The 21,600-nt window shown below is 55.1% G+C and overlaps 4 protein-coding genes across 4 annotated transcripts; 2 read left to right on the forward strand and 2 right to left on the reverse strand.

Annotated features, from left to right (window-relative positions):
- Window positions 1-325: 325 nt before the first annotated feature.
- On the forward strand, window positions 326-1,769 carry J7T55_014516 (uncharacterized protein; the record flags this gene model as incomplete). The annotated part of the gene is made up of 4 exons (XM_053142520.1): window positions 326-413; window positions 472-904; window positions 971-1,095; window positions 1,285-1,769. 4 exons carry the CDS (start codon window positions 326-328, stop codon window positions 1,767-1,769), a joined length of 1,131 nt encoding a protein of 376 aa, XP_052994703.1.
- Window positions 1,770-2,980: 1,211 nt separating this feature from the next.
- On the forward strand, window positions 2,981-4,960 carry J7T55_014517 (tp-dependent rna helicase mitochondrial precursor; the record flags this gene model as incomplete). Its single annotated transcript, XM_053142521.1, has 2 exons — window positions 2,981-3,339; window positions 3,421-4,960. The coding sequence occupies 2 exons, from the start codon at window positions 2,981-2,983 to the stop codon at window positions 4,958-4,960; spliced, it is 1,899 nt and encodes a 632-aa protein (XP_052994704.1).
- Window positions 4,961-6,216: 1,256 nt separating this feature from the next.
- J7T55_014518 (uncharacterized protein) lies at window positions 6,217-9,516 on the reverse strand (the record flags this gene model as incomplete). The annotated part of the gene is made up of 3 exons (XM_053142522.1): window positions 6,217-7,203; window positions 7,254-9,072; window positions 9,143-9,516. 3 exons carry the CDS (start codon window positions 9,514-9,516, stop codon window positions 6,217-6,219), a joined length of 3,180 nt encoding a protein of 1,059 aa, XP_052994705.1.
- A 3,796-nt stretch (window positions 9,517-13,312) lies between these two features.
- Window positions 13,313-15,321, reverse strand: J7T55_014519 (major facilitator superfamily transporter; the record flags this gene model as incomplete). The annotated part of the gene is made up of 5 exons (XM_053142523.1): window positions 13,313-14,045; window positions 14,102-14,663; window positions 14,719-14,777; window positions 14,834-15,137; window positions 15,237-15,321. The coding sequence occupies 5 exons, from the start codon at window positions 15,319-15,321 to the stop codon at window positions 13,313-13,315; spliced, it is 1,743 nt and encodes a 580-aa protein (XP_052994706.1).
- Between the last annotated feature and the right edge of the window lie 6,279 nt (window positions 15,322-21,600).

Consider the following 21,600-nt stretch of genomic DNA (forward strand, 5'->3'; position numbering starts at 1 on the left):
GGTTGTCACTTGTCAGCCCCCGAATCAATGAGGCTGTGTGGAGGCTGCGAGGATCGGCATAGCATATGGCTGCGTCACCACCATCACATCACCGCCGTTGGTGGAGCAGCTGCAATGGCTGTTTTGAATATGCAGCCATGCCTGTTGGCATCAGTTTGCGGAGTTGAAACGCAGAACTTGGCTCGCTCACCGCCAGCGCAGACAACGGTGTTGCCAGGGTTCATCACAGCCGCAAAGTGGGCCCCAGAGAATCATCCAACATAAAAGTTTGGTTGTTCAGCTTCCAGGAACTTATCATGCTTATGCGACACCAAACTTGACGATGATGCGGGACTATATCTCGGAAGGCTGTGAGAAGGACATTGAGCTAGGGCTCTCGCTGGGTCGCGAATGGACAAGACAGTCCCAGAATGGTTAGTATAATTCGAAGAGGGCCCCAAAGAAGAGTCCCACTCCTGATAAGAAACTCAGAAATACAGGAAGATGGTCTCGAAAGAAGATCAGCTGACCTGGAATATGGAGACGCCGCCGCCGCTGGCCAAGAGGGAGTGAGGGAATCAGGAACCTGGAGCTGGAGAAGCGACACCCCACCACATGTCGAAGTGGGCAGAAATGCATCCAGAGCCTCATCTTCACGATATGCGGCTGGTCTCAAGCCGACACCCAGACCGCAGACGCCTGTGCATTACGCGAGTGCGGGTGATAGCACGAGAGCTCCATGGCCAAGAAGACGATTTAAGCTCAGGAACCGTGGCAAAACATCCGTGTTTCGAGCTCCGGATCTTGTAGGCACTGCCAGACATTCAAGTCGACGAATACCGCTTGATCCTGGTAATCCGGGGCCCTGGGTTATCAATCACCACCGTGATCAGCTTTTGCGGAAGGTTGTTGGTGATTCGGCAGGGTGAGTCTCAATTGAGCCAAGCAAACTCAGACATAACAAGGACGCTCACAGTGGTATGTTTTCCAGCGGCCTCCTTCGGGGATTGTTTGGTATCAGTGCCACAGGGAAATCCGGACCAAAGGACGAGAAGTCGGTCAGGGATGGCCACGATGATACTCAGAAGTCTGAAGAATCCCCTGAGCCGCTATATCGTATCAGTTTTGCTGAAATGCAAAGAATGCACCTCCGCAAATTGCATACCAAGTTGATCATACATGCAGTATACATGTACACACAGGGCAGAGAGTCCAGTGGCTGGGAAAGCGATTTGGCTGAATATAGTGGGTCACAGATTGCATGACCAAGACCTATCCGACCTCATATCTAACTCATGAAATTAGTCCAAGGGTTGAAGGATTACGATTACATGACAGAAAGCAGCAAGCTCCCCCAAGACTTCTTCCTGGCCACGGGCGAGCGAGGTGTCGACCGCTACGTGATCGACACGGTCATCAAGCAGATGGTCGGAGGCGCTGAAGCTCTACACACGCGCGAGATGAAGGAGTGCACCCGCGTGGAACAGGTGAAGGACGATTCGGCCCCGATTGGCGGCATAAGGGGCGAGAAGACGCGGTTGAAAAAGGCCCAGGACTTCCGGGACCGCGTCCTCCTGGCAATGATCGGGGCCTCCCTGTTGCTTGGACCCATGTGGCTGATGGTGTTGCATGTTACGCTCCACACGGGACTCGTCACCACGACAGTTTGCGTGGCTATTGTCGGGCTCGTGGTTTCGTGGAGGCTGGAGAAACCCAGCGACGTCCTGTCCGCCACGTTGGCGTACACTGCTGTGCTTGTTGTCTTCGTGGGGTCGACGAGCTCGGGCTGATAGCCTTATACGGAAGAGCTGTGTGCACAATGATGATCCTCATGAATTTTTGATCATAACCGTTGAATTGAGCGTAACACAAGTTGCGATGGAAAACGCGCACGATAGCTGATACGATCTCAGCGGATTGCTATCTTGAGACTGGCTATTCCATTGCGAGACTTGAGGGAATACGACAAAAGTTGACACCTTTTACAGATAGGGAGCGGCTACTGTGCTCTTTGGAGTGTTTCCGTTGATCATTGCGCGACTCTTATGTGGTATAAATTCTGTAAAAACAGAGTCGCCGGAGCAAAGGCTTGTCATGAAACATGTAAAATCTGGTCAATTATCAGGAATCGGTTACTTCTGGGAGAATGAGCGCAGTATGCTCCAACAAGATATTACCAAGTTTACCCTGGACGCTTTCACAGTGAACGGGTTAGGTGGGTCTTACCAAGGAAAATGCTAAAGTTCTGAAAAGCAACAGAGATAGAATCTCGAGTCCTATGCTTTCCCTACTCCGAATGCGCGATTGAGCGTTGGTTTATGTGCATATTTGGGGTCTCCAACATATGCAGGAGTGTCCTATAAACCTCAGAAAGAGAGAAAAGAATCTGCTCCAGCTAAATTCTGGCTTGGCAAGGCTCACAAATAGCAAGTGTTCATATACAATAGATATACAGCCCATAGCGCTGTCAACACTGACACACGGACATGACACCATCTACCCTTTCTGTCTCTCTTTTTCTCACGGAATAAATTTCACCTCATATTCGCAAATGAAGCTCAACGTGATCGCTAGATCTTTCCTTGGAACGGTTTCTCACTGAAACTACTATTGCTCTAACAGCAACTGTGAAAAAGAGCAGCGCTGTTATGTAGTAATTCATATTAAAGTGGCTAGAGTAATCGATTCACAGTGACTTGGCACTAGTACGTGCTGCTGAGAGTGGGTCTTCCTCGGATTGGCAGGGGTACTGCTGCATGTCGCCTCCTATCGATAACGATAACGACTTTTTCCAGTGAAGTTCCCCTGCACCCGCACTCGACCTCTCCCAGATGCGCCTATCATCTACGCAAAACTTTCGCGTTGCTGAGATTCTTGGATCATTCCTCCTCGCCACGGCCTTCCATCCTCAATCAAGTTCTGTCCCTAAAATTCCGGGGCCCTGTTGATTGACCGTCCATATCAGTCCAAACTCTCTCACTCAATCTCTTCCATCTCAAATATGTTGAAGAGACAGCTGCTGCGACAGGCCCGAGCCTGTCGCGGCCTGCGCGCCTCTCCCTCCTCGCTGTCGGGCCTCGTACTCAACACCTCCCTCAAAGCGTCGGCATCGTTCAAGCCAGCCGTCCTTGCGACCTCAATCAGCCGCCAAATCATCGCAAGAAACTACTCAAGCGCCGCCGCCGCCGCTGAAGCGCCAAATGCGAGCAACGAGTCTGGTCTCATCACCCGATTTGCCGACCTATCATCACTCGGCGTACACCCCAACATCCTCAAGGCCATTGTCGACGACATGCGCTATGAATCTATGACAGATGTCCAGGCCATGAGCATAAACCCTGCTCTGCAAGGAAAAGATATGTAAGTTTCGCATCAGCCGTGCACGCCAATCCCTAGGTCGACCCACTATGTCGCAACTGAGACTGACCACCCCTTGGGCAGTGTCGCGCAAGCCAGAACCGGTACTGGCAAGACGCTTGGTTTCCTTCTTCCCACCATCCAGAGAATCATCCAGAAAGACCCCTCGCTCGCAACACGTAGTCCTGCCAGGGCCGACGCGGAAAATATACGAGCCATCATCATCTCCCCGACCAGAGAGCTGGCGGAGCAGATTAGCGTCGAAGCCCAGAAGCTCTGCCGCCACACCAATGTCAAGGTGCAGACTGCGGTCGGCGGAATGAACAAGTCTATGATGCTGCGCAGGACCAAACATGAGGGTTGCCATCTCCTGGTCGGCACGCCCGGCCGGCTTCTGGATCTTCTCAGCGACGAATACAGCGGCATCGACGCGCCAAACCTGGAGGCATTGGTTCTCGACGAGGCCGACCGAATGCTCGACGTGGGATTCGAGAAGGAACTCCAACAAATAGTGCGTCTACTGCCTAGCCGCAAGGAGAAAGCGCGCCAAACCCTTCTGTTCTCGGCAACCATTCCCAAGGACGTCGTGCAGATTGCACGAGTCTACGTCGACGCAAGCAACTTCCAGTTTGTGCAAACTATCAAGGCAGATGAGGCCCCCACCCATGAGAAGGTGCCACAGCACATAGTCCCTGTGGAGGGGTTCGAGCACTTGGTTCCCACCATGCTGGAGATCATTGAGAGAGCACAGCAAGGCGAGCACGGCCCTGACCCTGTCAAGGCCATCTGCTTCTTCAACAACACGGCTGTTGTCAAGATGATGGACGAGTTATTCGAGTACTTGAGCCGTTCTCTTCAGTCTCTGCCACCTACCTATGCGATTCACTCAGGCCTCGATCAGAGGCAGCGTTCGAGAGTCGCCGAGAACTTCAGGAGGGCCCGGTCTGCAATCCTCATCTCGACCGATGTGACCGCAAGAGGCATGGACTTCCCGAACGTCACCCACGTCATCCAATTTGGCGTACCACCGACCCGTGACCAGTACATCCACAGACTTGGTCGTACAGGACGAGCAAACAAGTCTGGGCAAGGCTGGATTATCATGAGGAAAGATGAGATCCCAGAGGCAAGAAGCCGACTGCCCGGGCTCCCTATCAAACGTCATGACGGTCTGAATTGCGCCTCCTTCGATACCCAAAACACAGAAACCGCCACGGTCCCGCAAAACTTTAGCGAAGTCGCGAACTCTATGCGACGTGTGCGGTTCGGAGTCAAGAAGGAAGCATACGAGAAGCTCTTGACCAGTGAACGCCGCGTTACCCAGTCGACAGTTGACGCGGTGAACTGGTGGGCGACGAGCCAGGCTGGTTTCCGCGAGCCACCCGGAGTGTCTCCCAGAATGTCAAATGCTATTCCCGGCCTGCGACGATTAGAGGGCGTAAGAATTGACGAAGCCAGAGGACGTGAGGACAGAGAAGGTGGTGGTAGAGGGTTCGGTGACAGGGGCGGCCGTGACTTCGGCGGCCGTGGCCGTGGCCCGAGGGACAATGGGGACCCCTTCTCTGAGATGTCGAGCCGCAATGTGCGCGACCGCCCCGCCCGGAGGGAACGGGCCGCATTCTAAGCAAAATCGGGAAAGATGAGCAGAAAAGGGAGAGAAACTCTCTGGGTGGTGGGAACTCGCTACTGCGGATGATGGCGTCGCGACGTCTCGGACGCGGACGATGTATAAAACACGACACGGAAAGCAAAACCAGCTTTACGGTCGTATCACGGGATACCCTGGCCGGGATGTGTTATTCAACAGCCGTGTGCAGGCGCAGCCTTGCGCAGCCTTTTTTGGACGTTGAAGGCCCCGGCACACACAAACCGACTCTCCTTGCATGTCACCGGCGTTGGGATATGGGTCGCTTGCCTTGCCTTTGCCTTGCCGGTGTTTCTGAGTGGGCGAAACGTCAAACAAAAATCTCCTCTTCTTTTTTTATATTTCATCATTGGCCGGGATTTTCACTGTATCATGATCTAGGGGAAAGAAAGATGAATGATGGCGCTTTCATAGAATGCTCGTAATCACGATTTCACGTTGTCCACAGTAATGAACTCTCCCTCACTAGCTATGTTGTGTGGGTGTATGTGACGGTGACTGGGGGTCAAAATTCATCTGCTGATCAACATCAACCTTTGAACAGGTATGCATTCCACGTCCCACCCTGTCTAGCCATTGCTCGAGGAATAATTCCCCACCCCATGCTACCGAGCCACAGCGGGTGCGTGCAGCCCCAACCATCAATCGTTCGTTCGTTCGTTCCTCATCCGTTTCATCGTCCGACCATGATATGTCGCTGATAAGTATGATGGGTGATGGTGATGATGATGATGATGGCGACAATGACGATAGTGATCATGATAAAGATGGGGAGGAACAAGTCGAATGGAGGATAAAAAGAAAACAAGGCCCAAGAGACGTCCACCGCGAAGGGCAGGAGGGTATAAATGGGCAGCATATGAGGAGAAACAACGAGACAATAAGGAGGAAAACAGAAAAGGACAACGGCCGAGCCCCCCGCCCCTCTCTTTCCACCGGTCCAACCCATATACACACTGAAGACCTGGTAGTCTGTCTGTCTGATAAACAAGGCATGTATGGTCGGGAACAAAAAGACGTGCCAGCTCTGCCGCGCACGCTACAGGATATCATCATTACTTTCTTCTGCCAACCCGCCACACGCACCACTTTGTTGTTGTCGTTGTCGTCGTCGTCGTTGGTTTCATCCTCATTCTCATGGCCTCTTTCTCTCTTTCCTTCTCTTCCTCCTCGTGGTCGTCACCGTCACTATCACCAAAGAGCAACCAGTCACAGCCATTGAGTCAATCAGTCAATCATAGCACCCCGTTCGACCCAGCACCACCCTGCTGGCCACCGAAGAAGAAACCGTCGAACAGGTCATACTGCTGCCCGTCGCTGAAGTCATGGTGCAGGCCCTCCCAGCCCAGGCCGAAGCCAAAGTCTCCGTTGGAGGGCTCCTCGACGCCTTCGGGCAGGTTCCCGTTGGCGGTGCCGGTGACCTGGTTGAGGAAGTCCATGCCTTGCAGCTCGCCAAAGTTCAACTGCCGGGCCGGCGAATAGCCCCCCGCCTGTTGTTGTTGTTGCTGCTGCTGCTGCTGGTGTTGCTGTTGGTGCGGCGCCTGCGAGTGCGCGAGGTACGCCGCCATCTGTGCGGCTGTGGTAGCTGTCGGCAGCTGGGCCATGTTGCCGCGGCGGGCTGCGGGTCCCGTGGCGTTGGACGAGGGCGATCCCACGCCGGCCCCTCCGGGTGGCGTGCGCACCGCGGTCGGGGACGGCAGTAGGGACGGGTCTATCGCGGACGTGTCGGGACTACCGCCGACCTCGGGCGCGGTGCCGCTGCTGCGCGGTTGGCCAGGGACGGACCGCATCATGGAGAAACCGTCCGATTCTGCCTTAAGATTCGGAAGGGAGTTCATCCGCTGTATCGCTGACTGTATCGGCGGCAGGTGGGAACTCGATGACGCGTTGGCGTAAGCGTCCGTGATGCCCGGCAGGCCGTACTGAGACGCCGACATGAGGCTGTTTTCATCCCCTCCCTGATGGTGTGGGTGCCTTTGCCCTTTGGTGGAAGCCGTGTCGCTCCTGGCTGCCCAGTCACGATGGTCCACGCTCCCCCTTGACCCTGCCCGTTTCCGTGGGAGAACCTGGCCGAACCCACCGGTGGAATTCGCCATTCTTATTGTCGCCCTTGCAGTGCGGTCAATTGCGTCGCGACATGCCTCTGCTGGAGGACACTTTTCGCTGAGATCTGTAAAGACAGATGTTGCGGCGAGAATGGTAAAATCGACTTCGTCCATCGTCTGTGTTTGTCAGTAGAAATTCACCTGCAGATTCAGGGGGCAGTACTTACAAGACGGCTCCGCACGATCGGTGAGTGCCATATCGCGTACAAATATGATATACCCGCCATGAAGATGTGGTGTGTGGCGAGGTAAGTGTAGTTAATAACACCGGCAATGTGCAATTGCCTGTACAGCCGCATTATTCTCTGTCCAGCCTCTGCAACCTTCAGATATATTCTGTCCTCGTCTTCCCTAAGCTCGGCGTTGTGAACGTTGGGGCTGTTGACTTCCATGGACGTGTTGTACTCGCCCTCGAACATTGCAGGCACACTGAGACTCTGTCTGTACAGCATTACAACAGCCTGCCAGTAATTGAGATCGAGAAATTCTGTAGAGAAACCGACACCAGTGTGCTGCTTGGTTGGTGCGGACTCCTTCCAGTGGTATAACCTCTTGTCGATATCTATTCGCCATGCTCGGAAGGATTCATACTTTGAGAGGAATGGGGAAGGGAGGCTTGTGTGCATGTAAGGGTTCTTGACGTTTTGTCCCGAAGCCCTTGCAGCTTGAGCCTGTTGATATTGTAATACCTGAAGGATTTCTGACTGCAACAGGCGAAGGCGGAAGTAGTGGTGGGCGACAAGTTTGTATGTGGGCTGAGAGGCGAGGTCGGGAGGTGGCTCTTTGAATCCCTCGGGTGTGACATATACATCTTCTAGGATGGACGGGAACTCAGTCGTGATGACTTGATCTGAAATGCCGAACGGTCTTCCCACGCAAATGCTCACTAGGCGGTCGAAAGAATAAGTAGCCCACCAGAGTCGTCTTCTGACATCCCGGATGAACTCTCTTCTTCCACGCTCACGCTGTTGCATCTCGTGCTGTGGCCCGGAGACCTCCTTCAGGCCGGCGTCGACATCTTTGCCGTCCTCGTAATGCAGCCCAAGATCGACCGCAAGTCTGACAGCGACGCCGACTATGTACCACAGGCCCGGTGGAACAGGTCTGAGCAACGCGAAATTTGCCAGCAGCAATACCGCTTGCAATTCCTCTAATCCGCCTCCGCTATTGTTAAGACAGGCTTCGAGGTGGACGATAGCGCTCGCGTGGTATTCCTCGGGTTGCGCTTGTCTCGAGGACATTTTGCCCTCGCCTGGTTTTGCCTGGCTGTTCTGTGTCTCCGTCTTGGCCATGGCTCCCATTATGATGCCTCCGCCGATTGCGAAGACCATGTTCAACATGTATAACTCTTTGGGTCCCCGCTGGGGGTTTTCATCATCGTATGCCTGCTCGAACATCTTCATAAATTCGACCTTGTGCAGGATGGGTATCTGGGGATTCGCGTGTTCGAAGTACAGATTGATCAATGCCATACCGACCTCCTTGTCCGGGAAGGGTGCAGGATGAATGGTAGGTTTCGTGTGCAGGCCGAAAAAAGAATCTCGCATCGTAGTACCAATACCAGAATTTGAGTTACCAGCCACGGGCTTGTAAGGGCGCACTCCGGCCTTGTCAGAAGTAGACTTGTTTTCATTGACGGACGACTGGACGGCGGCAAAGACAACCCGGGCAAAAGAGACACCAGATGTTGACCCAAGGTACCGCGGGTTGGCTGTGCCTTCTTTGCCGTGTGTGATGTCTGACTTTGATACCAGCCTTTGCAGTCTGGCCTCGTCACTTCTGTCACCAGTGCTGCCCACCGCGGTGATGCTGTCCATGGTATCTGAAGGTGCGGGTCCCGCGGCTTCGGTTGGAGACCTTACGGACGCGGATTCGACGCCCATACGCGAGCAATGCTCCAGGTCGTTGGCTGGAGGGAACGAGATGTTATTCGTGCGCAAGAGCGCCTCGAGCTGGTCGACCCTCGTCTCGAGATAGAAGACATAACTGTACGTAGGGTCAACCTCTAGGCTCTTCTGCGTGCAGAGAAGACGAGCCAAGGTACATGATTACTCACCTGCGGGGGATTTCCTTCTTGGTTATGGGGTCGTACCCAACACAGGCAACATTGGCCTTCTCGCAACTCGCACAGCTCGGTAGCTTCTGGTCGCACCTGTTCTTGCGGAGGCGGCAGCGGTTGCAGGCACTGACGTTGCGGAAGTTGCTGCTCTGGCCGACCTTGGCACTACCGCCGTCCTGCTTCGTGCTGCCGGCGAGGCCCGCGCTCAGCGGCGCTCCATCGCCGTGCTGCTCGCTGGTGGCGGGGGACGGCCCGGAAGTTGCGACGTTGAGGGAGGGGGGAGAGTCCTTGTCAGACCGCCGCTCGGGCGAGGACTGCCGCAACCGCTTAGCTGGATGCATCTGCGGAGAAGGCAAGGAGTTCTCCGGCATCCTCTTGCGGTGCGACGGGAGGATCCCCGTGCGAGTCGTGGACGGAGCAGAGGCAGATGCCTCGAAACGGAGCTGGTTCTTGTTCCTCCTCTTTCAGCCGGCGTCCATTCCTGGTCAACGCCCGGCTTCCCTCTCAACCTGGACTCGGACTCGGACTCGGGCTTGGACGAGGATGATGGCGATGGCTGGATGGTTTACGTAATGGCAGACTGGTCGGCTGGGTGCAGGCCAAGGAAAAGAAGGTAGTCTTGCCGTGCAATGTGTCGTCTCGTCTGATCTGGTCTGGTCTGGTGTCGTCTGGTGTCAATCGTGTTGTCGTCCGGACCGGCCTGTGTCTGCTTGTCGGGTGGCAAGGGAGTTTGGTCTGGCTTGTGTCGGTGGCTGGTCCGCGGTGGCGGATGTATTCTCAAGCGGTCGCAATCGAGGCTGAATGGGCCATCATTTGCAGCTCCAATCCAGGGACCCGTTAGGTTCAGCGCCCAAGTGTTAACCCGGTGATAAGCTTGTGGCGTCTTGTCTCATCCGGAATTGAATGGGCGGTCGGCGGGTAGGCGGCGTAGGCGACGGACTCTGAGGTCGAGGACTGGACCGATAGCTTCTGGAAGGGCTCCGACGGGCTCCAACAGCTCGACGTGAGGAGGGTTGGGCAGGCAAGGTTACACAGTGGGAGGGTTGCTTGTTCGCCCTCGAATGGATTTGCGGTGGTCGGTTGCGCAAAGGGCCTAAGCATGTGCAGCGCAGATAGAGGGCAGATAGAGGAGCAGATAGAGGAGCAGATAGAGGAGCAGATAGAGCAGATAGAGACTCTCCTCTCCGTACAACAGACAGACAGAGGAGGACAGGTGCCCACAGCAGTGGACTATTGGACTATTGGACTTGGACTATCTATCCTACAGTACAGCAAAAGCACCACAGAACCAGCAAGTCGGGGCTTTTTTTTTTCTTCACCATCTACGATAAGATAAGATTGAGATTGAGATCTGTGGTTGAGCTGGCGCGAACTCTCCTCAGCCCTTTCCCTTTACGAGGCTACGCACCCAGCAGATCACCACCACATTGACACAGTTAGCCGCGACACAAATGCGAGATGAGCAGGTGGCCACAAGGCCGACAGAGAGCCTCACCTCGCCACGCCTCGCCCCGCCCCGCCTGAACCTGAACCTGGCGCTCGCCTCTGCCCGCCTCTCGAGTCCATACAGTACACATATGCATGCACAATGGGACAAGGGGGGGAAAAAGAGGGGAGCCCCCCATGTCCACCCTTTTCCACAACAAGAAAAAGAAGAGTCCTCCCTAACCCTCTGACCCTCTGACCCTCTCTCGTCTATCAGAACCCACAATCTACAATGGAGATAAGCAATGGCTTACACCTCATTGGCCGCCTCCGTTGCCTCGTTTTTCCATCGTCCGCCTGGGCAGCCCGCACCGTCATCAGCTCAGCTTGTGCGTTGGGTTGGGTATCTACTGTACTCTACTATGTACAACCGGCCTGAGGTCAATTGACGTTGATGGACGGAGGTGGGGTGGGGGCCTGTGGCTATGGTACCGGTGAGGAACTTCCCCTCCTCTCGACTTGGGAGATGGCTCCTCGTCTCCTCATCTCCTCGTCTCCTCACCTCTGCTCTGTTCTCTGTGCGCTTAACTCGATGGAGGCTAGGGGCGCGTCAATTGCATGTGCCGTACATGCCCATACTCCAATGCCACTCTAACAACAAACCGTGCAGGTTACCTACGGGCATAGGCTTAGACTTAGGCTTAGGCATAGGCATAGGCATAGGCATACTGTATGCACAGGCATATCAAATCATACCATATCAATGTCAATATGATCCACTCCAACATGTGCTATAGCAGCCTCACCGGCTCTTAACCCAGGCTTCCGGGACATCTCGCCTGGAAACAAGGTTCGGTCTGGACCAGTCTACCCACCAGCCCACCGATGGACTCATCACCACCAATTCTAAACCTGGGCGTTGGCAACAAATAGCAGCCGGGTACCTCCGTCCGTCCCGCACTATCCGTCCGTTTTTTTTCTCACCGTCTGGATGCACTCGTCAGGGAGGACGCGGCCAAGGGGCTGGCTGCGACGACAAAGACCATTGCCTAGATGATGCAGATGATGCAGATGATGCACTGGACAAGACAATACTCGCCCCAAGACCCCCATGACGACACGACGTGCGCCGGAGTTATATTCCTTCGGGAAATATCATGCACGCACAGGGGCCCCGGACCCGAACTCGCGACCAAGAAACCCTCCAACAACCGCGCACCCCCTTTCATAGCCTCGGCGCAGTGAACAACAACAACAGCCGCAATCGCGTTTCAACCAAAAGCTTGTCGGCTTTGCCCCTGCGCTGGGCCTAGCCTCGCCCACGCCGCGCCGCAGTGTGCAGGTCCAGAACCCAACCCAACTCTCCCCCAGGGCATCCGATGGGGGGCCCGTGAGGTTGCGGCGCGACTCACCAAAAAAGTCGCCGGCGGAATGTCACGCTGATTCGGCCCGGCTCAAAACAGCTGAAAAAAACCCAAAAAAGCCATGCACAATGCGTAGAAGGCAGACACAGTATGAGCAAGTAGAGACAGCGAGAGTCGAGATATGCAATATCATTGGCAAGTTAAAAATAATGCTGGGGAGATCCTCCTGTGGGGGGCCCTGGTATCATGAACAATGTCTTCTATGGAAATTGTAAGACGACATGCAGACTCGGTGAAATGTGACCATATGCGTTGCTTTGCCATGAGGTGAGAGAGGAAACAAGAGGGAAAGCCAAAAAAACAAAAACCCATGAAGAAACAAGGAAATGAAACCTGTCCATATCCAATGCCAGTCGAAGCGAAAAATCTGTCTGCTGTTGCTGCTACTGCTCAAGGTAGCAGTGCTTTCCCTCCGTTGTACCCGTGATACCCGGATCAATCCAAAATCCTACCAAGCCTAAACCCAAGTCCGTCCCAATTCCGTCCGAGGAAAAAGAAAATAAAAAAGGAAAATGCCCTATTACTGGTTCCCAATCCATCCCTCCCTGCACCCTAGCCGTTTCCCCTGTTGTTGGCTGTGATGTCTGTTGTTTTTCCCTGGGCGCCGTGCTCGAAACATACAATAAAAAAAATGGACTTGGGGAAAAAGTGTCCGAACAAATACAACCATCTCGAACGATAAAATGATTTCCCTTGCTTTTCCCAATGTGCCCCCAAATTTTCTCTTTGCCCGAACGAATCCCTCTTGACCCACCAAAAAAGAAACCGTCTCTTTTTTTTTTGTCCCCCAAAAACTCTTGGTCTCGCGCTCGCGCTCTGATCAGAGGGAGAGGAAGAAAAATCTCTCTTCCTCCGCCTGGCAGGGGTTCCGGATAAAGCAAGGCAAAAGAAAAGATGAAAAAAGTAAAATCCGAGATGTGAAATCGGAAAAAGTGATATGGGGATCGTACCCGGTGGACCGTCTTTTTTGTGTTGCTCCGTGCTCCATCCATCCTTCTGGGAGGAAGAAATAAATAAAAAAAGTAAAGAAAAGGAGGAAATGGTCCAGAAAATAGCATGGGGAAAAGAAACCCCGTGACCCAGTCTACCACTCCATTAAACGCAAGCCGTTTCGCCCCAAAAAAAAAAGGAGGCAAAAGTAAAGACGGGAAAAAAGTAGAGAAATTCGTGAGTCGGCATTAGTCTCGCAGGAGCCCTGCAGCTCCTGACCAGTCGTCCGTTGCGGGCATGTCGATTCGCCTTGCAAATTTTCTTTGCTGTCGCGGTCACAGTCGGTCTGTGTGTAAATGTGTGTTGTGTAGGGCGGGCCTTGTCAAGCTCACAGGTCGACCTGGCTCGCGCGCCGCACCATGTCGATGCTCAGTCGCCCGGGCACGACCTCGGGCTGCAGCTCGCTGGCGGCCGCCACCGTGGCCGCCTCGTTGGCCGCCTCCTCGTCCTCGTCGACCTTCTCGGCGTCCATGCGGCCCTTGGGCTCCGTGATCTGGAAGCTGAAGAAAGCGCCGGCGATCGTGACGAAGCCGTTGCACCACCACGCTAGGCCCGAGTACCCGGTCGACAGGCCCACCGCGTACAGGGCGCCCGTGATGGTCGGCCCGAAGGCGCGGCACAGGCTCGCCGTCGAGGCCGCCACTCCGTTGATCGTCCCCAGCGTCTGCAGGGTCGGTGCAGAGTTCGTGAGCAGGATGGCGTTGCTGGGGTAGGCCATCGAGGAGAACGTGCAGCGCCAGACCACTGCGACGTACACGCCGATCATGCGCAGGTTGTCGGGCAGGAGGACGAGGTACGGCGTGAAGAAGTACAGGAAGAAGTAGGTCATGGCGAGGAGGCGGAAGAGGTGGAGGGTCCCGATGCGCTTAACAACGAATGGGAAGAGGAAGACGGTGGCGAAGAGCTGGTAGATGCCCTGGACGGACAGGATCAGGCCGATCGTTTTCTGGTCCAAGTCAAACCCGTCCACGAACTTGAACGGAAGGGAGATCGGCTGCGCTTCCTTCGGTGTGGGCGAGCTGAGAAATACGGGGAATAGCTGGTCGAAAGCCATGGTGTGGCTAAACAAGAATTGTTAGCTTGCAACAGACGGTCACAAATCCTCAGGGCCACCTACAATGCCAAAATTCCGTATGACACAATGTTCATGATCACAGGCCTCGTGAAAGCCTCTCTGGCGGGAATGCTGGCCTTCTCAGTCCTCTTGGTTGATGATCGCAGACGGTTGTCGACCACATCTGTGTCGAGCAGGGGTTGCGCCTCCATATCTGCCGCAGGAGTTGACGAAAGCACTGGTGAGTTCTCTGTTGTTCGGTAGTCTGGAAGGCTCTCGTGGCGGCTGAGCAGGGAGGAAGTCTCGGAAATACTGTCATCCTTGAGGTCCTCGCGCTTCCGCGAGAAGCGCCGCGTGATGCATTTGCCAAGGGCGAGTCCCGGATCGTGGCGGTTCTTCTTGTCGGCGTGCGTTTCCTCGAGGAACAGGATTCCAATGACAACACCAAAAACGCAAGTTGCCGCACTGAACAGGTTCGGTAGCAGGTAGGGATATTTCTCCCAGATCGATCCGGCCGGGAAGATGTTTGGCATGTTGGCACAAGGCCTCGCGAGGTTGCCGCCAATCATGGGTCCGGCGATGGATCCTAGGCACCAGACCAAGGGCATGATCGTGTACGCACGGGCTGCTTGATATCAGTTTGAAGTCCGTTAGCGGAATAAGATTCATTGCCAACTTACGCTGATGTTCTTTGACAGTGACAAGCTCGGCCACGGTCGTTTGTAGTACGCCAATGTTGCTTCAGAGCGAGTCAGTTTCTCGATTTCTTGCACAGGGCGCGCTGACTGAACTTACCCGTTCAACAGACCGCCCAATGCCCTTGCGATGAGAGCCACCCAGATATTGGGCGCGAATCCAAAGATCAGGACGCTTATGGCGGTGCCGGCCAAGCCGGTAAGCAGGACGGGTTTCCGGCCAATCTTGTCGCTCAGTCGTCCCCATAGCATGCCCGTCGAGAACTCGGCAAAGGTGAAAGCCGAGGTCACCATTCCGGCGTAAAAGGAGATGTCCTTCTCGTTTACGCCAAAATCCCGTACCATGTAGTAGATGTACGGGAATATTGACATAAACGCTATGGGCTCACAAATCCGGCACATGGCTAAATTTCCTTGTCAGTACATAGTGCTCAATAATGAGCGAGTATGGGCTGCTCCCGTCTCATGTTTGGAGACTGCCGCAAACTAGGCATGTAACGTACCGAGGACGAGCATTTGTCTAGAGGGAAAAGCGGGCGTGGGCTTCATGGCCCGACGGCCTGGGACGTTTCGACGCATTGAGGCCATCTTTGCACTTCAAATTGCGCTTGTGGGGGTTATTGATTGTGGGTCATCCGTCAGGATGTGTTCTCAAGTATGGTGTCTATCCTGAGATTTCGAGGGGAAGGTGTAGTGTGCGGATGCTACTGAGTGACGGGAACATATAATGTTTCTCAGAGCTCGGTGAAGGGTGCTAGTCCGCCTCGTCTGTGGTAAACAGGGCGAGTCTGGTGTAACGGACAGGAGCAATCACGAACACGGGTCGTGGGATAAGTGAGATGTGGTGGCTGTGGAGCCGCAGGTCTATGCAATAGGAAGCGGTTGTGGACGATTCTAAATGCTCCAACACTGGCACGGGGTGATGCAATGCCAACACAGAACAGCGGGATCAGGACGCTGTATGGTGGTTCTCGAACTCGGACACACAAGAATTATGAAAGAGGGGTCATGGAACAGTAGCAACGCAAGAGAAGAGCCAGCAGAATAAGTATGCGGAGGGAGAGGGTCGAGATATGTATGACACAAGGGGAGGGAGGCCGGGCGGCGGTACATAGTACATCGTACCGTCAGACCCGACGAACAGGACAGGGATACGTAGCAGGAAACACTTTATTTTCTCGGAAAATATCCAGAAGGAAATGAAACAGGCGGTGACTGAGAGGGCTCAGCATGACGGACAACGCGGCGAGCGATCATCCTCCCGGGGAACAGGCTTTACATTTGCGAGGCCTGGCACTGCCAGGGAGCCAGCAAGTTGTCGATGGGGGAACGCTCCGGGATGATGGACATTGACAGGGAAGGCTGGGACATGGCGTGGACACGGTGAAGGGACTGTGAGAGACCAGGGCCAGAAAAAGCAGTGTGGATAGGGTGGGACCATTCCCATAGCCGTGGTTTCGTACCTGTTCAGCTCATGAGCTTGTTCCCTGCCGACAGACAGAAAGACAGACGGACGGACACACTTGCCAGTCCAGCACCAAGACCAGGGCCGGGATAGTGGCACATGGGCTCTCGCGAGAGATAGCTCCATGGCCTCCGCGGGGGGGAGCGGGAGCGAAGGTCGGACTTGGAGACGACGCAGACGCACACCAAGTACGTGCGTGCGCGCGCCGTGCTGTTCTCTCTGGGAAAATTTGCGTTTGCTGCCCTATGGTGGGACTGGACTTTGGATTGACTTTTGGAGTGGGTGGGCCCATGTCGTTTCTAATCAAGAGGATCTGGATCCCCAAGAACCCTCTCCCCTGTCCAAAACGTGATGCAGGCTGCTGGGATACCCAGTCCGTCATCATCCCTTTCGCTGCATAACGCTACCAAGGTGACGTTGGCACGGCCCCAGGTGCAGGTACCTCGAAAGTACCGGCCGTGACTTTCACCGCCAGGCATCACGGGACGGTTTGATGCAGTATGGAGAAGAGCCGGGCCGTGGCTACCCAACCTCGAGTTGCGAGATGCCCATTCATCACGAGGCAGCTTCTAGCGCTGCTACTCTGTAGGCAATTCTTTTGATTGGAATACTCTGCAGGGCAAGTAAGTTTCCGATCCACCCCGATTTCATTAGTTTGCATTGTCAGCCCATCAAGAAGTTGCTGCTTCATTTTTGTCTTTGCTTCTGCCCTAACAAATCACACACCGGTGAGACTGTCCAACGGTCCACGGCAGCGCCTGGTCGGGATAGGCGCGCATGCTGACATGACACGGGAACCACGGCTGGCAACGACCGGGCAAGAGGCGTGGAGTCGAAACCGACAAGCACAGCCAGCACCGGAAATGGGAGCCGCAAATTGCAAGGGTTCGAGGTCAGTCAGGCTGACTGACTTGGCTGGTGACGTGGACTGGCGGTGATAACCTCGTACGTATTGTCCTGCCACTCACCGGGACCCAAAGCAGGCGTTTCGAGGAGGATAGCAGCTGCCCAGCGATCGACCCAAGCATGGGTTTTAAGGAGATCGATAGGTGGGCGCAGGTACGGATGCGGATACGTAGGATGGGGGCTGCAGGTTGACAGCATCTGCGCTAGTCTGCTTTGTACCACAAGGCGTTGGCATGACACCTAGAAATGATAACTTTGCTGCCAATCTGGGATTCTGCGTCCTGCAGACATAAACGGATGGCCGCAAGCAGCCGGGCAACACAGCGTCCCAGACCAGGAGTCCATTCGAGTGTTCTAGATGCTGCGGCGCGAGAAGTACACAGTATGCGGCCCCTTCCCATGTGGCTGGCATGAGGCTCATCTCAAAAATCCTTCCGGTAATAAAATCTGTGCTCTTTGCCCCGGGTGGTAGAAAGACCGCCCTGTCAAAGTGATGAGTCTGACAGCTGAGGTGGGTCCTGGCCTTACGAAGCAAAAGTGGACCTTGTTAGATGACCACAGCACTGAGACCGGAATCAGACTTGGACAGGGGGTGGACCAAGGTGAGCGGATGAAGCTGACCTGAACCGTACCCATTTGCCTCTCGGTCAAGTCCTTGTCGCGGCTCCTCACGCCCTGGAGCGGTGAGGGAATGCGATAGTTAATGCGCCATGCACGTATGGCCAAGCGGCAATCTTGCCCATCGAGGACGAAGCTTAATGAAGACACGGACAAAGGCTATCGGGTCTGTCGTTCCAAGGGTGCGGTATGCTTCTGAGATTGGACTGGATGGGGGTCACCGGAAGACGGGGGGCATCGACACGTCGGAACTCCCGCCTCAGCCCTGTCCACAGCTTGCATGCCGAACTTTAACCAGGGCCCGGCTGACTTCACCGAGCTCAGCAACGAATGATGCTCAACCGGTCTCGACGGGTGCTCTGTGTTCAGACTAGAATAACCCGTATGCAGATTGGAATATGTGCTATGCTTCAATGATCCACAACGACTAGTGGGGACGATATCGAGAAGGAAGGGGACATGCATACGGCATAGGGTATTGAGCGGATTCGATCCTTTTGCACGACGCACTACGATAACACGGCAGTATTCAATGCCCTATAGCTGCATGTTGTAACCCCTGTCCTGCAGTGCGATGTCAAGAGACCGGTCCTGGCGTCGTTTACACCTGATGCCGAGCCGTACTCCGTGCTCGCTTTAGTGTGCAAGGAGCCGCGAGTTGAGGTTGTACACCTGGAGAAAGCAAAGGACCCGGTTCGCTCCAGCACTTTGTGGATTTTGCTCACGTCAGATGGACACCGCCACCGTCAAATCGCGTCCCGTGCCGTGCGTAGTTCGTGGCGTGATGTTCCCGGCATACTACTGTCAATAGTGAAAATTACTGGCTAGCGGTATAATTGCACACGCGCACAGTTCAACAGTGGACAGCCGTTCCGACGAGACTTTGATGTGGCACAATGACGCTGTCTGGATGGAAGTTGGAGCCAGTACAGCTGCTAATGATTTACCGAGCCCCAAATCCGCCGACGTTGTGAGATGCTAGCGGCGGACAAGAATCCTAGTCGCAGGCTTAGAACCCAGTACAACTCTTTGACTCTCTGGCTCAAGCTCAGTCGTGGGACTCATGGCTCGGCAGTGTCTCAAAGCAAGAAGTTTGTGCCCCCGGCTGAGAATTTCGGCCGTCTGCGACCGTGTGACCGGCCTGTGCACGCCGTATCCGGTGGGTGCGAGAGGCGTCGGCCGTCCGTCTTGCCTGGCATTGCTAAATCATACATCGCCATTTTTTGGAGTAACAGTGTGACATTTGTGCTCCGGCTTATCAGCCGGCTCAACAGCCGGCTGCAGTAATGTTGAACCACCGCGGAGTGACCATCAGAGGCTTGGCAGCCCCTACAACAGGCGAAACAGGAGCCAGTGACGCGGTCACAACTTCGTCCGACGTGTCCATAGTCGATCTATGCAGGCCAGTGGTACATAAAAAACCGGGTCGGAGATTCTTGACTGCCTCGGAAACCTTCACCGAGGCGGATAACAGACATATGTCGGTGGCTGGTCGCAGCTGCCTTGTGGCCCTGTCGCTTAACGACCTGGTCCTTTTCTCGCACGACAGCGTGCTCCGAGTCTGGGCGCCACCACCTGTGGCGAGGTCGCACACCTTAGGACACAGTCATACATACCCCAGGGAGAGAGGTCAGGCGGCGGTATTTCCGAGGGCGACGAGAATCGACGTCAGATATTGATGAGCCGCATCGTGCCCGCATTGGCGCTATTGGCGTCATTCAGTTTTCCCAAATTTACAAAGTGGGCTCGTTACGCGCCCCGTCTCAACGAAAGCACCGATTTCTGGGGAATCGGAGAAGCCGTTGGACCCAGGAGGCTGTCAGAAAAGCCCACAGTGCTCACAGCACGGCAGGGCCAGGTGAGGACCCGCCCGGAGAAGCCCCGGCGGCGAGCGCAGCGCAGGCCTGGCTGGCTGGCTGGCTGGGCTGGCCAGGCTGGCAGGGCAGGGCAGCGAAGCGAGAAGCATCCTGGGCATGTGGGCAATTTATGTGGAGTTTTTCAAAGTGGAGCTGGCCCCAGGCTGGAAACAAAATGGAAGCAATGGAAGCTGTGGAACGCGTCGAAGGTTTCTTTGGGGGCTGGTCCCTGCACGAAGCCATATGGCTCGGGCGGAGATGAGGATTCGTGTCTCAATCTTTTTTGATCCTCCAGAGTTAGATTTCAGGGTGGCTCCGCGCGCGTGCAGACCCAATGTGAGAGCATGACAGCGACGGCGCCTGCGGACCACGCCTCTCTCGGGACGAGGGTTGCTGCTTGCTCGTTGGCTGCGTGTCCCGTCTCAGGCATTTCATTGGAACTGGAGAATGCGTCTGCCGATCGTCGCCCGGCCGACAACACCTGACGATGGGATTGAGCGGTCAGGCAGCCTCAGTTTCGCGGAGCGCCGGCGTGGTGAAGCATCACGGGCTGGATGATGTCAAGCCTACCCATACGCCCATCCACAGGTGGAGGACGAGCGCCTCGGAAGGACGAAAAGGAGACCAGACAGGTGGCAGAGTCACAAAGGGAGAAATGGCGGTGTTGAAAAGGCAATTCGGAATCAGTCAATCAGGTCTCGAAAGTTGTCCCTGAGCCATGGAAGACCCCTGTCGCCATTCGAGACAAGCGCCCTCCCCGGGCAACGGCCTCCATGCTTGCTGGTTGGCTCCTCAAAAGGCTTTGTCAGGCGACTGCCGGAGCCCGGAAGGGAAGCCGAGGGCGCAACAGCGCTTGTCGGATGGTAGGTACTTGGTAGGTACCTGTCTCCGGTGCAACCTGGCCTTGGAGCTGTTGGAGCTGTTGGGGCCCTTGAGCCATTTGGTCCTCTCTGATCCTTGAAAACCTTGTTGGCCCTGGAAGGATCCAGAGAGTTTTGTCGTGGTTCCCCGAGCTGATTTCCAGGGCCCAACGTTATGCCTACCGCAGGCTGGGCGGTAAGGCTGGCTTTTGGTTTCGTGGGTAGGTGTTCCGGGACGAGGGACGACAGGCCACATGGCTCGATCGATGCGATTGCCTCTCTTTGCATAGATAGTACATGTACATATAGTACATGGTGCTAGGCACAATTTCGATTACCGTGGTAGCCAACCATGCAAAGCAAAAACCACCGCCAAACCCAGCCTGCGGCGGGACGGAGCCGAGCCAGCTTTGCGAATCCCTGGACGGTACTTGATGATCGGGCGCGCTGACCGGCCGCATCATGTCATGTGGTGCGTGTGTGCCTGGTGCTAGATTAAGCGGCAGTCAGTCCCGTCGAAGCTTGCTTTTGACACCCACGCAGTGTACACAGTACTGAGTGCGTGTCGTACGATTTGCTTGCTTACAGTTTGGCATTTGGCATTTGGCAGCATGCGCGAGCTGCCTTTCGCTCCGCCTGCGAGGGACGGCCACAAGCTAGTTCCTAGCCGTTTGCGGTCACGTTGGCGACAGTGGAAACCTAAGCCAGGCGTCCTCGAAGCTTAATTCCGAGACGTTGGCCGGTCCGAGTCTGTGAGATCTGAGGCCCGAGGTGCCACTGACAAAGCCAGTTTCAAGTCTGGGGAACCAGGCTGGGAGTCAAGATGGGGAAACGTATCATGTACCATGTAGGCGTAGGTATGACTTGCAGCTGAGGGCTGAGCGCCCCCCGGACAGGGAGAGCTCCCAGGTGGCCTTGTTGTTATTATTATCATTGGCCGCCTGCTGCTGTGGTCAATTGGCCAATGGGCAGCTGGCCACGGCTCCACGGCGTGACACGACACGATAATATGCTCCTCCTGTGTGTGGTGTTCGTCTGCATACCTATGCAGCATACAGATCGACATACGGTGTCGGCATGTACGGTGTAGGCAGGTAGGCAGGTAGGCAGGTAGGTGGCGAGGCTCGCTTCGCCCACACTGCACAATGTGGCCTGCATGCAC

This window comes from Diaporthe amygdali (genome assembly GCF_026229845.1).
Source record: "Diaporthe amygdali strain CAA958 chromosome Unknown NODE_11_length_1138210_cov_64_948100, whole genome shotgun sequence".
Lineage (NCBI taxonomy): Eukaryota > Fungi > Ascomycota > Sordariomycetes > Diaporthales > Diaporthaceae > Diaporthe > Diaporthe amygdali.